This window comes from Oncorhynchus mykiss, chromosome 21 (genome assembly GCF_013265735.2).
Source record: "Oncorhynchus mykiss isolate Arlee chromosome 21, USDA_OmykA_1.1, whole genome shotgun sequence".
Taxonomy (NCBI): Eukaryota; Metazoa; Chordata; class Actinopteri; order Salmoniformes; family Salmonidae; genus Oncorhynchus; species Oncorhynchus mykiss.
This window is the reverse complement of record NC_048585.1, coordinates 8,562,510-8,576,910: the sequence shown is the minus strand read 5'-3', so window position 1 is coordinate 8,576,910 and position 14,401 is coordinate 8,562,510. Positions and strand designations below refer to the sequence as shown.

At 46.9% G+C, this 14,401-nt stretch overlaps 1 protein-coding gene across 1 annotated transcript in view; it reads right to left on the bottom strand.

Moving 5' to 3' along the window:
* LOC110512606 (low-density lipoprotein receptor-related protein 6) overlaps positions 1-7,521 on the bottom strand; it is a 100,009-nt gene extending 92,488 nt beyond the window's left edge. Inside the window, exons 1-2 of the mRNA XM_036956765.1 lie at positions 6,850-7,521; positions 458-866 (exon numbers count right to left, since the gene is read on the bottom strand). Coding sequence (XP_036812660.1) covers positions 458-866; positions 6,850-6,904 — 464 coding nt within the window. The 5' untranslated portion in view covers positions 6,905-7,521. The remainder of the gene's footprint in view (positions 1-457; positions 867-6,849) is intronic.
* Positions 7,522-14,401: the final 6,880 nt, after the last annotated feature.

The window sequence follows — 14,401 nt, the reverse complement described above, 5'->3', positions numbered from 1 at the left end:
TCCAGCCTGCACTGTCCCCTAACAATCTAGTATCCTCCAGCCTGTCCCGTAACGTTCCAATATCCTCCAGCCTGCACTGTCCCCTAACGTTCTAGTATCCTCCAGCCTGTATTGTCCCCTAACGTTCCAATATCCTCCAGCCTGTACTGTCCCCTAACGTTCTAGTATCCTCCAGGATGTACTGTCCCCTAACGTTCTGGTATCCTCCAGCCTGTACTGTCCCCTAACGTTCTAGTATCCTCCAGCCTGTTCCCTAACATTCTAGTATCCTCCAGCCTGTCCCCTAACGTTCTAGTATCCTCCAGCCTGTCCCCTAACGTTCTAGTATCCTCCAGATGGACGGATACGAGGGAGAAGCTCTTGGTTTTAGGAACCTTGGTCCCCCCTCCCCCCATTCAAAGCCAGGTCCAGGTAGTTCTACTGAGCACTACTTTACTACAGGTTGTCAGGTACTCACCCTCTTCCCGGGTCCAGAGAGATGGCTCGGGGCTGGTCCAGGTCCTGCCAGAAGAGAACTCTCCGTAACGATCCATCCAGCTCGGCCACCTCTATCCGATTGGTCTCGGAGTCCGTCCAGTACAGCTTCCTGCCTAACCAGTCACAGGCCAGGCCGTCCGGGGACGCCAGCCCCGATACAACCACCGTCTGGGCGGCCGCCGCCGAGCCGGGCCCTGATTGGTTGAAGGTGGTGCGTTTGATTGCCTCCTCGCTGACGTCACTCCAGTAGACCAATCCCTGAGCGTATACGTAGTCCACAGCGGCGGCGTCCTCCAGACCGCCCACCACCACCGTGGCGTTGGCCCTGCCGTGAGCCGCATCCACCAGCCGCAGGTCCCGTCGGTTAGCATAGAGCAGGAGGGGTACACCTGGTGGGGGAGGGGGTAAGGTCAGAGAGAGATACTATACAGTACGTAGAACAGGAGGGGTCCACCTGGTGGGGGAGGGGGTAGGGTCAGACAGAAATACTATACAGTCCTACAACACCCCTACAGTACTACAACACCCCTACAACACCCCTACAACACCCCTACTACAATACCCCTACAGTACCCCCCCCCCCCGGGGGCCAGACGGCCAAGTCAGCCGGGGGCCAGGAGAGTCAGATTCAACAACCACTGTCTGTTTCAACATCAACCAACCGAGGAGAAACGTTTAACTTCATGCTACAGGGACCCACGGGCGCTACAGGGGACCCCCGGCCGCTACAGGGACCCCCGGCCTCTAAAGGGACCCCCGGCCGCTACAGGGACCCCCGGCCGCTACAGGGACCACCGGCCTCTACAGGGACCCCCGGCCGCTACAGGGACCCCCGGCCGCTACAGGGACCCCCGGCCTCTACAGGGGACCCCCGGCCGCTACAGGGGAACCACGGGCGCTACAGGGACCCACGGCGCTACAGGGGACCCCCGGCCGCTACAGGGACCCACGGGCTCTACAGGGACCCCCGGCCGCTACAGGGACCCCCGGCCGCTACAGGGACCCCTGGCCTCTACAGGGATATAACACTACAAACAGATTGAACAATTTGCTAGAGGCAGCTTGGACTTCAGACTGAAACGTCTCTGAACAAGCTCCAAACTTTAGTTATCCTCCATGTTGTCTTGAGACCAGTGCTTTTCTGATCCAAACACGCCAGTCCTCTCCGATCCAAAAACACCCGTGGTTTCTGATCCAAACACGCCAGTCCTCTCCGATCCAAAAACACCCGTGGTTTCTGATCCAAACACGCCAGTCCTCTCCGATCCAAAAACACCCGTGGTTTCTGATCCAAACACGCCAGTCCTCTCCGATCCAAAAACACCCGTGGTTTCTGATCCAAACACGCCAGTCCTCTCCGATCCAAAAACACCCGTGGTTTCTGATCCGAACACGCCAGTCCTCTCCGATCCAAACACACCCGTGGTTTCTGATCCAAACACGCCAGTCCTCTCCGATCCAAACACACCCGTGGTTTCTGATCCAAACACGCCAGTCCTCTCCGATCCAAACACACCCGTGGTTTCTGATCCAAACACGCCAGTCCTCTCCGATCCAAAAACACCCGTGGTTTCTGATCCAAACACGCCAGTCCTCTCCGATCCAAAAACACCCGTGGTTTCTGATCCAAACACGCCAGTCCTCTCCGATCCAAACACACCCGTGGTTTCTGATCCAAACACGCCAGTCCTCTCCGATCCAAAAACACCCGTGGTTTCTGATCCAAACACGCCAGTCCTCTCCGATCCAAAAACACCCGTGGTTTCTGATCCAAACACGCCAGTCCTCTCCGATCCAAAAACACCCGTGGTTTCTGATCCAAACACGCCAGTCCTCTCCGATCCAAAAACACCCGTGGTTTCTGATCCAAACGCGCCAGTCCTCTCCGATCTAAAAACACCCGTGGTTTCTGATCCAAACACGCCAGTCCTCTCCGATCCAAAAACACCCGTGGTTTCTGATCCAAACACGCCAGTCCTCTCCGATCCAAAAACACCCGTGGTTTCTGATCCAAACACGCCAGTCCTCTCCGATCCAAACACACCCGTGGTTTCTGATCCAAACACGCCAGTCCTCTCCGATCCAAAAACACCCGTGGTTTCTGATCCAAACACGCCAGTCCTCTCCGATCCAAAAACACCCGTGGTTTCTGATCCAAACACGCCAGTCCTCTCCGATCCAAAAACACCCGTGGTTTCTGATCCAAACACGCCAGTCCTCTCCGATCCAAAAACACCCGTGGTTTCTGATCCAAACACGCCAGTCCTCTCCGATCTAAAAACACCCGTGGTTTCTGATCCAAACACGCCAGTCCTCTCCGATCCAAAAACACCCGTGGTTTCTGATCCAAACACGCCAGTCCTCTCCGATCCAAAAACACCCGTGGTTTCTGATCCAAACACGCCAGTCCTCTCCGATCCAAACACACCCGTGGTTTCTGATCCAAACACGCCAGTCCTCTCCGATCCAAACACACCCGTGGTTTCTGATCCAAACACGCCAGTCCTCTCCGATCCAAAAACACCCGTGGTTTCTGATCCAAACACGCCAGTCCTCTCCGATCCAAACACACCCGTGGTTTCTGATCCAAACACGCCAGTCCCTTCCGATCCAAACACACCCGTGGTTTCTGATCCAAACACGCCAGTCCTCTCCGATCCAAACACACCCGTGGTTTCTGATCCAAACACGCCAGTCCTCTCCGTTCCAAAAACACCAGTGGTTTCTGATCCAAACACGCCAGTCCTCTCCGATCCAAAAACACCCGTGGTTTCTGATCCAAACACGCCAGTCCTCTCCGATCCAAAAACACCCGTGGTTTCTGAGAACAGTTGAATGGAAGTTGAACCACTTTTCCTTTCATCCACGTCATCCAATATGGCTGCCAGATGGCGAGAGGGTCTAGCCTACTGTAGCCAGTATTACTGCTCAATACTACTCAGACGTGACTACCACTATCAAAATCACATCAGGAATAGGGGGTCATTTAGGATGCATGCAGCCTATGGGCCCGGGTCCAAGGTAGTGGACTATTATAGGGAATAGGGGGTCATTTGGGATGCAGCCTATGGGCCCGGGTCCAAGGTAGTGGACTATTATAGGGAATAGGGTCATTTGGGATGCAGCCTATGGGTGCAAGGTAGTGGACTATTATAGGGAATAGGGAGCCATTTGGGATGCAGCCTATGGGCCCGGTTCCAAGGTAGTGGACTATTATAGGGAATAGGGTCATCTGGGATGCAGCCTATGGGCCCGGGTCCAAGGTAGTGGACTATTATAGGGAATAGGGTCATCTGGGATGCAGCCTATGGGCCCGGGTCCAAGGTAGTGGACTATTATAGGGAATAGGGTCATTTGGGATGCAACCTATGGGTCCAAGGTAGTGGACTATTATAGGGAATAGGGGGCCATTTGGGAACCACTGAATTCAATACCACCCAGACTAGACTGAAAACATTATCATAGTATCTGAAGACTAGTTTCAGAGTACACGGTGATAAACCCATTTCCCAATGATAGTCTAGCTATGCCAACTGAATAGGAAGTGCACTAACGTCACTGAACGGCAGTAGCAAACTGAATAGGAAGTGCACTAACGTCACTGAACGGCAGTAGCAAACTGAATAGGAAGTGCACTAACGTCACTGAACGGCAGTAGCAAACTGAATAGGAAGTGCACTAACGTCACTGAACGGCAGTAGCAAACTGAATCGTCTTCACTCCGGTGTGGTAGTTAGACCCGATCTGATTCTACCAAAGCCTTGAATAAACTAACGTCTACATTTCCATCTCGTAGGTGATTTTAAACCTTTTAAATCAAAAAACAGGGAAAGCCTAGGCAAAGATATGATGGGTATGACTGCTGGGAGAGATACTTCCCCTCCATAGTTCAACACAGTGACCTCACCTGCCTTACCCTACTAGAAAGAGACCCATGCATTAGGTTTATGTGAGAATGAGACGCAGTCCAGATTGAATGAGGTTTATGTGAGAATGAAACCTAGTCCAGATTTAATTAGGTGTATGTGAGAATGAAACCTAGTCCAGATTTAAGTGAGAATGAAACCTAGTCCAGATTTAATTAGGTGTATGTGAGAATGAAACCTAGTCCAGATTGAATGAGGTGTATGTGAGAATGAAACCTAGTCCAGATTGAATGAGGTGTATGTGAGAATGAAACCTAGTCCAGATTGAATGAGGTGTATGTGAGAATGAAACCTAGTCCAGATTTAATTAGGTGTATGTGAGAATGAAACCTAGTCCAGATTGAATGAGGTGTATGTGAGAATGAAACCTAGTCCAGATTGAATGAGGTGTATGTGAGAATGAAACCTAGTCCAGATTGAATGAGGTGTATGTGAGAATGAAACCTAGTCCAGATTGAATGAGGTGTATGTGAGAATGAAACCTAGTCCAGATTGAATGAGGTGTATGTGAGAATGAAACCTAGTCCAGATTGAATGAGGTGTATGTGAGAATGAAACCTAGTCCAGATTGAATGAGGTGTATGTGAGAATGAAACCTAGTCCAGATTGAATGAGGTGTATGTGAGAATGAAACCTAGTCCAGATTGAATGAGGTGTACGTGAGAATGAAACCTAGTCCAGATTGAATGAGGTGTACGTGAGAATGAAACCTAGTCCAGATTGAATGAGGTGTATGTGAGAATGAAACCTAGTCCAGATTGAATGAGGTGTACGTGAGAATGAAAGCTAGTCCAGATTAAACTGCCGTTGCAGATTGTGTGAACAAGGAATCCATGATTATTTGAACAGATGTTTACACAGCCACCAAGCAGTGGAAAACTAATATTTAAGGGCAAATAGGCCTTGACGTATTGGTGTATAGCAGGTTAGAGAACTACAATCCACATTAGCCTAATTACTCACAACACTCTGTAGAACGTTGTCCAAAAGACTATGAACGCCACGCCAAATGAACGTCCCCTGTTCTAACGTGGTCCAGGCAGCATCCAGTCTTATGTTATAACTAGTTAGCTACTTTTATATCATTCACTTGCAATTAGTTGTTAGTTACCATTTAACAAATGAACGTATGCAACAAATGAGTCTGGTCTGTGGAGGCACCTTTCAATGGGACATATGCAGTCGACATTATTGTTAGCCAGTGTAGCTAGCAGACTTTGCTAGGTATCAGGGTCTCTCTCTGGATGGCTAAGATAGTTAAACTAAATCACAACAGTAACTGTAGAAAATACCTGCCGTGGCTTAAACAGGTGTGGAAATACTACAAACAACTAGTAAAAAATATATATATAATTAACTAAAATGTTACAAACCAACAAAACAGTGGGAAGAAAGACTAGTTGGTTACAGGAGATATAGGTAGCAAGGAGCTGTGGGGAAAACACTGTTGTAGTTAGCTAGTTACAGGAGATACAGGTAACTGTGGGGAAAACCCTGTGTTGTAGTTAGCTAGTTACAGGAGATACAGGTAGCTGTGGGGAAAACCCTGTGTTGTAGTTAGCTAGTTACAGGAGATACAGGTAGCTGTGGGGAAAACCCTGTGTTGTAGTTAGCTAGTTACAGGAGATACAGGTAACTGTGGGGAAAACCCTGTGTTGTAGTTAGCTAGTTACAGGAGATATAGGTAGCTGTGGGGAAAACACTGTGTTGTAGTTAGCTAGTTACAGGAGATACAGGTAACTGTGGGGAAAACCCTGTGTTGTAGTTAGCTAGTTACAGGAGATATAGGTAGCTGTGGGGAAAACCCTGTGTTGTAGTTAGCTAGTTACAGGAGATACAGGTAGCTGTGGGGAAAACACTGTGTTGTAGTTAGCTAGTTACAGGAGATACAGGTAGCTGTGGGGAAAACACTGTGTTGTAGTTAGCTAGTTACAGGAGATACAGGTAGCTGTGGGGAAAACACTGTTGTAGTTAGCTAGTTACAGGAGATACAGGTAGCTGTGGGGAAAACACTGTGTTGTAGTTAGCTAGTTACAGGAGATACAGGTAGCTGTGGGGAAAACCCTGTGTTGTAGTTAGCTAGTTACAGGAGATACAGGTAGCTGTGGGGAAAACACTGTTGTAGTTAACTAGTTACAGGAGATACAGGTAGCTGTGGGGAAAACACTGTTGTAGTTAGCTAGTTACAGGAGATATAGGTAACTGTGGGGAAAACCCTGTGTTGTAGTTAGCCATCCTGCTAACGTTAGCTAGTTACTCCTTGATGATGAGTAAATCACATCCCCTTCACTGGGCCCCACTAATGAGCAAACGAGGCCATTGTAAAGAAAGAGCCCCAAATCTGGACACTAGGATCCCCACCTCTGGAAACCATACACCCCCAACACCACACAAACTTTCCACGAAAGGAAAAATAAATAAAACAAGCAAAAAGATCAAAACTCACCTCTTATTAGCAAAGAAAAACTACACAACAACACAGTCCGTAGCACGGCGCCCATCTTTCTGCCTTGTTCTCACCCCGGCCGCTCCTGTTCAGCGCCTGGTCCGCATCGCTGTGTTTCTATTCCTCCGACGGAACTGTTATAGTGGAACAATATTCGGGGTTCTGTTCCTGGCTACAATGTAACTGTGATTATTCTCAGTTCCATTCTACTACGTCGGGGGGGTTGTTTCTGGCTACAATGTAACTGTGATTCTTCTCAGCTCCATTCTACTACGTCGGAGGTTCCAGGCTCGGTGGCGCTGCGATTCATTCTCCTGCCTGAGCGCAACGTCTCCTTCCGCCCCGGGAGCAGAACATGCCAACCCTCCCCCTCCTGTACCTTCTCTCCTTCCCCTCCGTCTCTTTCTCTGCTGCCTATTGTTGGACTTGATTACATGCAGCCTCTCTCGTCCAGCGGATTTCAACACATTCAAAATCGCTACGGTGGCTGATAAAATCACGCAACCGATAGGTCAAGACACTTGTTCCCGGTCGAAGACATTAAACCTGGTCTAATACAACAATTGTTTGAGTGTGAAAGATACACATTCCGAAGGGACTATTTTCTGCCGGAGCACTGGGTGCTTCGGTTTAGAATAACATACCCCTATGACCCTGCCTCGGCTGCTGGCCGGATCTCCTTTCACTCCTCAGAACAGAGGAAGGAGAAGAGAGGGGGGAATGGTATTATCATGCATTATATACTGAACCAAAATAGAAAACACAACATGTAAGTGTTGGTCCCATGTTTCAGAAGCTGAAATAAAAGATCCACAGACATTTTTCCATAGAGAATTAAAATGCTTATTTCTCTCAATTTTTGGGCTCAAATACATCGCTGTTAGTGAGCATTTCTCCTTTGCCAAGATAATCCATCCACCTGACAGGTGAGGCATATCAAGAAGCTGTTTAAACAGCGTGATCATTACACAGGTGCACCTTGTCCTGGGGAAAATAAAAAGCCACTAAAATGTAAAGTTTTGTCACACAACACAATGGCCACAGATGTCTCAAGTTTTGAGGGGAGTGTGCAATTGGCATGCTGACTGCAGGAATGTCCACCAGAGATGTTGCAAGAGAATCGAATGTTCATTTCTCTGCCATAAGCTGCCTCCATTGTCATTTTAGAGAATTTGCCAGCCCAGGACCTCCACATCCGGCTTGCTCACCTGCGAGATCTTCTGAGACCAGCCGATGAAACTGTGGGTTTGCACAAACGAAGAATTTCTGCACAAACTGTCAGAAACCGTCTCAGGGAAGCTCATCTGCGTGCTCGTCATCCTCACCAGGGTCTTGACTGAAGAAGCGTGCTCTTCACAGATTAATCCCGGTTTCGACTGTACCGGGCAGATGGCAGACTTATGTCATTGTGTGGGCGAGCCGTTTGCTGACGTCACGAGATCCTGAGGCCCTTTGTCGTGCCATTAATCTGCCTCCATCACCTCAGTGTTTCAGCATGATAATGAACGGCCCCATGTCGCTAGGATCTGGACACAATTACTGGAAGCTGAAAATCTCCCAGGTCATCCATGGCCTGCAGACTCACCAGACATGTCACCCCATTGAGCATGTTTGGGATGCTCCGGATAAACATGTACCACAGCGTGTTCCAGTTCCTGCCCAATATCCAGCAACTTAGCGCAGCCATTGAAGAAGAGTGGGACAACATTCCACAATCAACAGCCTGATCAACTCTATGTGAAGGAGATGTGTCGCGCTGCATTGGGGAAGTGGTGGACACACCAGATACTGACTGGTTTTCTGATGAAGGAGAGTTGAAGGAGAGTTGAAGGAGAGTTGTCGCGCCGCATTAGGGAAATGGTGGTCACACCAGATACTGACTGGTTTTCTGATGAAGGAGAGTTGAAGGAGAGTTGTCGCGCCGCATTAGGGAAATGGTGGTCACACCAGATACTGATTTCAATCGACTGATTTCCTTCAATGAACTGTAACTCAGTCAAATGTTTTGAAATCGTTGCATGTTGTTTATATTTGTTTTCCTTATTAGGTCTGCAGGGCAATCCTGGATTTGCCTGGGTCTTGTTGCCACAAGACTAAATGTAATTGACTGTTAAATCTGACTAAGGAGATGCAATTATTGTTAGATATGTTATGATTGGTTTTGGGCATGGATGGGTCCCTGAAGATGACTTTCTTTTGGGACTGGTAGGGGCACTGGTAGAGGCACTATCTCCTTCAGCAGAGGCAGGCATTCATATAAAAACACATTCTACATCACATTCATATATTCTTCTCATTATTACGGGCCAATTCAAGAGGGAACCTTCTCTGCTCAACATCTGAGTTTAAATATGAAGAAAAAGATTTCTGGATAATCATCATCTTGTGTGGAACAGACGATCCAGTCCAATAGAGTTACAGGCCAACTAAAGGACCATCCAGTCCAATAGAGCTACAGGCCAACTAAAGGACCATCCAGTCCAATAGAGCTACAGGTCAACTAAAGGACCATCCAGTCCAATAGAGTTACAGGTCAACTAAAGGACGATCCAGTCCAATAGAGTTACAGGCCAACTAAAGGACGATCCAGTTCAATAGAGTTACAGGCCAACTAAAGGACGATCCAGTCCAATAGAGTTAAAGGCCAACTAAAGGATGATCCAGTCCAATAGAGCTACAGGCCAACTAAAGGACGATCCAGTCCAATAGAGCTACAGGCCAACTAAAGGATGATCCAGTCCAATAGAGCTACAGGCCAACTAAAGGACGATCCAGTCCAATAGAGTTATAGGCCAACTAAAGGACGATCCAGTCCAATAGAGCTACAGGCCAACTAAAGGACGATCCAGTTCAATAGAGCTACAGGCCAACTAAAGGACGATCCAGTCCAATAGAGTCATAGGTCAACTAAAGGACGATCCAGTCCAATAGAGTTATAGGCCAACTAAAGGATGATCCAGTCCAATAGAGCTACAGGCCAACTAAAGGACGATCCAGTCCAATAGAGTTACAGGCCAACTAAAGGACGATCCAGTCCAATAGAGTTACAGGCCAACTAAAGGACGATCCAGTCCAATAGAGCTACAGGCCAACTAAAGGACGATCCAGTCCAATAGAGCTACAGGCCAACTAAAGGACGATCCAGTCCAATAGAGCTACAGGCCAACTAAAGGACGATCCAGTCCAATAGAGCTACAGGCCAACTAAAGGACGATCCAGTCCAATAGAGCTACAGGCCAACTAAAGGACGATCCAGTCCAATAGAGCTACAGGGCAACTAAAGGACGATCCAGTCCAATAGAGCAACAGGCCAACTAAAGGACGATCCAGTCCAATAGAGCTACAGGCCAACTAAAGGACGATCCAGTCCAATAGAGTTATAGGCCAACTAAAGGATGATCCAGTCCAATAGAGCTACAGGCCAACTAAAGGACGATCCAGTCCAATAGAGCTACAGGCCAACTAAAGGATGATCCAGTCCAATAGAGCTACAGGCCAACTAAAGGACGATCCAGTCCAATAGAGTTATAGGCCAACTAAAGGACGATCCAGTCCAATAGAGCTACAGGCCAACTAAAGGACGATCCAGTTCAATAGAGCTACAGGCCAACTAAAGGACGATCCAGTCCAATAGAGTCATAGGTCAACTAAAGGACGATCCAGTCCAATAGAGTTATAGGCCAACTAAAGGATGATCCAGTCCAATAGAGCTACAGGCCAACTAAAGGACGATCCAGTCCAATAGAGTTATAGGCCAACTAAAGGACGATCCAGTCCAATAGAGTTACAGGCCAACTAAAGGACGATCCAGTCCAATAGAGCTACAGGCCAACTAAAGGACGATCCAGTCCAATAGAGCTACAGGCCAACTAAAGGACGATCCAGTCCAATAGAGCTACAGGCCAACTAAAGGACGATCCAGTCCAATAGAGCTACAGGCCAACTAAAGGACGATCCAGTCCAATAGAGCTACAGGGCAACTAAAGGACGATCCAGTCCAATAGAGCTACAGGGCAACTAAAGGACGATCCAGTCCAATAGAGCAACAGGCCAACTAAAGGACGATCCAGTCCAATAGAGCTACAGGCCAACTAAAGGACGATCCAGTCCAATAGAGTTATAGGCCAACTAAAGGACGATCCAGTCCAATAGAGTTACAGGCCAACTAAAGGACGATCCAGTCCAATAGAGCTACAGGCCAACTAAAGGACGATCCAGTCCAATAGAGTTATAGGCCAACTAAAGGACGATCCAGTCCAATAGAGTTACAGGCCAACTAAAGGACGATCCAGTCCAATAGAGCTACAGGCCAACTAAAGGACGATCCAGTCCAATAGAGCTAAAGGCCAACTAAAGGACGATCCAGTCCAATAGAGTTATAGGCCAACTAAAGGACGATCCAGTCCAATAGAGTTACAGGCCAACTAAAGGACGATCCAGTCTAATAGAGTTACAGGCCAACTAAAGGACCATCCAGTCCAATAGAGCTACAGGCCAACTAAAGGACGATCCAGTCCAACAGAGCGTCTGCTAAATGACTAAAATGGAAAAGTAGAAATGTAGCAAACGGGACAGGATCATCATTGTGCCGTGTGTGTGTGTGTGTGTGTGTGTGTGTGTGTGTGTGGTGTGTGTGTGTGTGTGTGTGTGTGTGTGTGTGGTGTGTGTGTGTGTGTGTGGTGTGGTGTGGTGTGTGTGGTGTGTGTGTGTGTGTGTGTGTGTGTGTGTGTGTGTGTGTGTAAGACAGAGAGAGAATACTTTTCATTGTTTCTGGAACTGTCAAGACTTCCGAAGTGGGCTCCTCTACTTGTTCGTTCAGCGGTCGAAGTCACCGGCTCCTCTCCTTGTTCGTTCGAAGTCACCTGCTCTTCTCCTTGTTCGTTCGGCGGTCGAAGTCACCGGCTCCTCTCCTTGTTCGTTCGGCGGTCGAAGTCACCGGCTTCCTCTCCTTGTTCGGTCGAAGTCACCGTCTTTCTAGCCATCGCCGCTCCATTTCTCATCTTTCCATTTGTTTTGTCTTGTTCCCTACAAACCTGGTTTTCATTCCCCAACCACACTGCATGTATTTAGCCCTCTGTTCCCCTCCATGTCTTTGTGTGAAGTTGTTTTTATGTTATGTGGGTATTGTTACGCGCCAGACTTGTTGTCTGTTGTTCCGTGTTTGGGCACATTTATGTACTTTTGTTCTTTCGTTGGCCCGGAATATTATTTCCGAACCACTTCACCGTGAGATAAAAGTAGATTCAAATACCACCACAAACATTATTCAAAAATCACATTTTTTTATTTTCTTACAAGAATTCAGTTAATAAAACATCTAATCCCAAAGTGATTGGAAAGCAACACTTCACAAAACAAGACCAAAGTACCTCACAAATTATCTAAGCAATACCAGTAATAAACAAGGTTATCATTTTGTGCAAAATTATATTAAATTTGGCTCCATGCTCCCGAGTGGTGTGACGTGGTTTAAAGTGACTGCGCTGCATGCCAATAAGAAGTCAGTAGTGGTTTCTGAGATAGCTGCGCCGCCTTGTGGTACATCGTGGTATTACATTAATGCTGCGCCACCCTGTGGTACATCGTAGTATTACATCTAACCTACCAGTGGGCATTTCTCCATTCCACTCAGTCAGTCAGTAATCTCACACATTCCTTCTGTATAAGTGGATACTCGCACAGTACACAATACAAATCGACGTATGAAAATAGTGTGCGACCAGTGTCATCTACCTATGAAAACAATCCTACCATTTAAAAAGAAGTGTGTTATATCAAAAAACATAGGATACCATAGTGCATCAGATTGTACAAGATTTGCATCCATCATTGTGTTCGTCCAGAACTCTGCCAGAAGCAAAGGAATTAACCCACAGCACACAGCACGGTGAAAAACACATGTTTAAAGTCAGTCAGACATTTAGAATTGGAGTTGGTGATTAGAAACAAGCAGTCCACAGACATCATCATATGGCTATAGATGGTTAAACATGCAGAAGGGAAAGGCAAGTCTTATTGTACCTAACACACTGTGCAGTTGTTCCTCTTTAAAAGGTCTCAGTCAGTTGATCCTCTTTAAAGGTCTCAGTCAGTTGTTCCTCTTTAAATGTCTCAGTCAGTTGTTCCTCTTTAAAGGTCTCAGTCAGTTGCTCCTCTTTAAAGGTCTCAGTCAGTTGCTCCTCTTTAAAGGTCTCAGTCAGTTGCTCCTCTTTAAAGGTCTCAGTCAGTTGCTCCTCTTTAAAGGTCTCAGTCAGTTGTTCCTCTTTAAAAGGTCTGTCAGTTGTTCCTCTTTAAAGGTCTCAGTCAGTTGATCGTCTTTAAAGGTCTCAGTCAGTTGTTCCTCTTTAAAGGTCTCAGTCAGTTGCTCCTCTTTAAAGGTCTCAGTCAGTTGCTCCTCTTTAAAGGTCTCAGTCAGTTGTTCCTCTTTAAAGGTCTCAGTCAGTTGTTCCTCTTTAAAAGGTCTCAGTCAGTTGTTCCTATTTAACAGGTCTCAGTCAGTTGCTCCTCTTTAAAGGTCTCAGTCAGTTGTTCCTCTTTAAAGGTCTCAGTCAGTTGTTCCTCTTTAAAGGTCTCAGTCAGTTGTTCCTCTTTAAAGGTCTCAGTCAGTTGATCCTCTTAAAAAGGTCTCAGTCAGTTGATCCTCTTTAAAAGGTCTGTCAGCTGTTCCTCTTTAAAGGTCTCAGTCAGTTGATCCTCGTTAAAAGGTCTGTCAGTTGTTCCTCTTTAAAAGGTCTGTCAGTTGCTCCTCTTTAAAGGTCTCAGTCAGTTGCTCCTCTTTAAAGGTCTCAGTCAGTTGTTCCTCTTTAAAGGTCTGTCAGTTGTTTCTCTTTAAAGGTCTCAGTCAGTTGATCCTCTTTAAAAGGTCTCAGTCAGTTGCTCCTCTTTTAAAGGTCTCAGTCAGTTGTTTCTCTTTAAAGGTCTCAGTCAGTTGATCCTCTTTAAAAGGTCTCAGTCAGTTGCTCCTCTTTTAAAGGTCTCAGTCAGTTGTTCCTCTTTAAATGTATCAGTCAGTTGTTCCTCTTTAAAAGGTCTCAGTCAGTTGTTCCTCTTTAAAGGTCTCAGTCAGTTGTTCCTATTTAAAGGCCTCTGTCAGTTGCTCCTATTTTAAAGGTCTCAGTCAGTACACTTATCAGTGGTGGCTGGTGCCACCTTGAATCTGAGGAGGGACTCATAGTAATGGCTGGAATGAATAGACAGGCATCAAACACATCTAGACTTGGTTTATTCCCAGTATTTGACTCCGTTCCATCTATTCCATTCCAGCCATTATTATGAGCCGTCCTCCCTTGACCAGCCTCCAATGACTCTCTTGTACATAGGGGAGGCTATCACTTTGTGTTTGCTGTTTGCTTAAAGGGATAGTTCACCCAAATTACACTATAACCTTTAAATTCAGAGGGTTCCTGAGTTGTTGGAATAGAGACATTGCTGCTTAAGGTTCTTTATTCCTTAGCCCTCTGATATCTCTCTACTGTTCTAGAGCCCTCTGATATCTCTCTACTGTTCTAGAGCCCTCTGATATCTCTCTACTGTTCTAGAGCCCTCTGATATC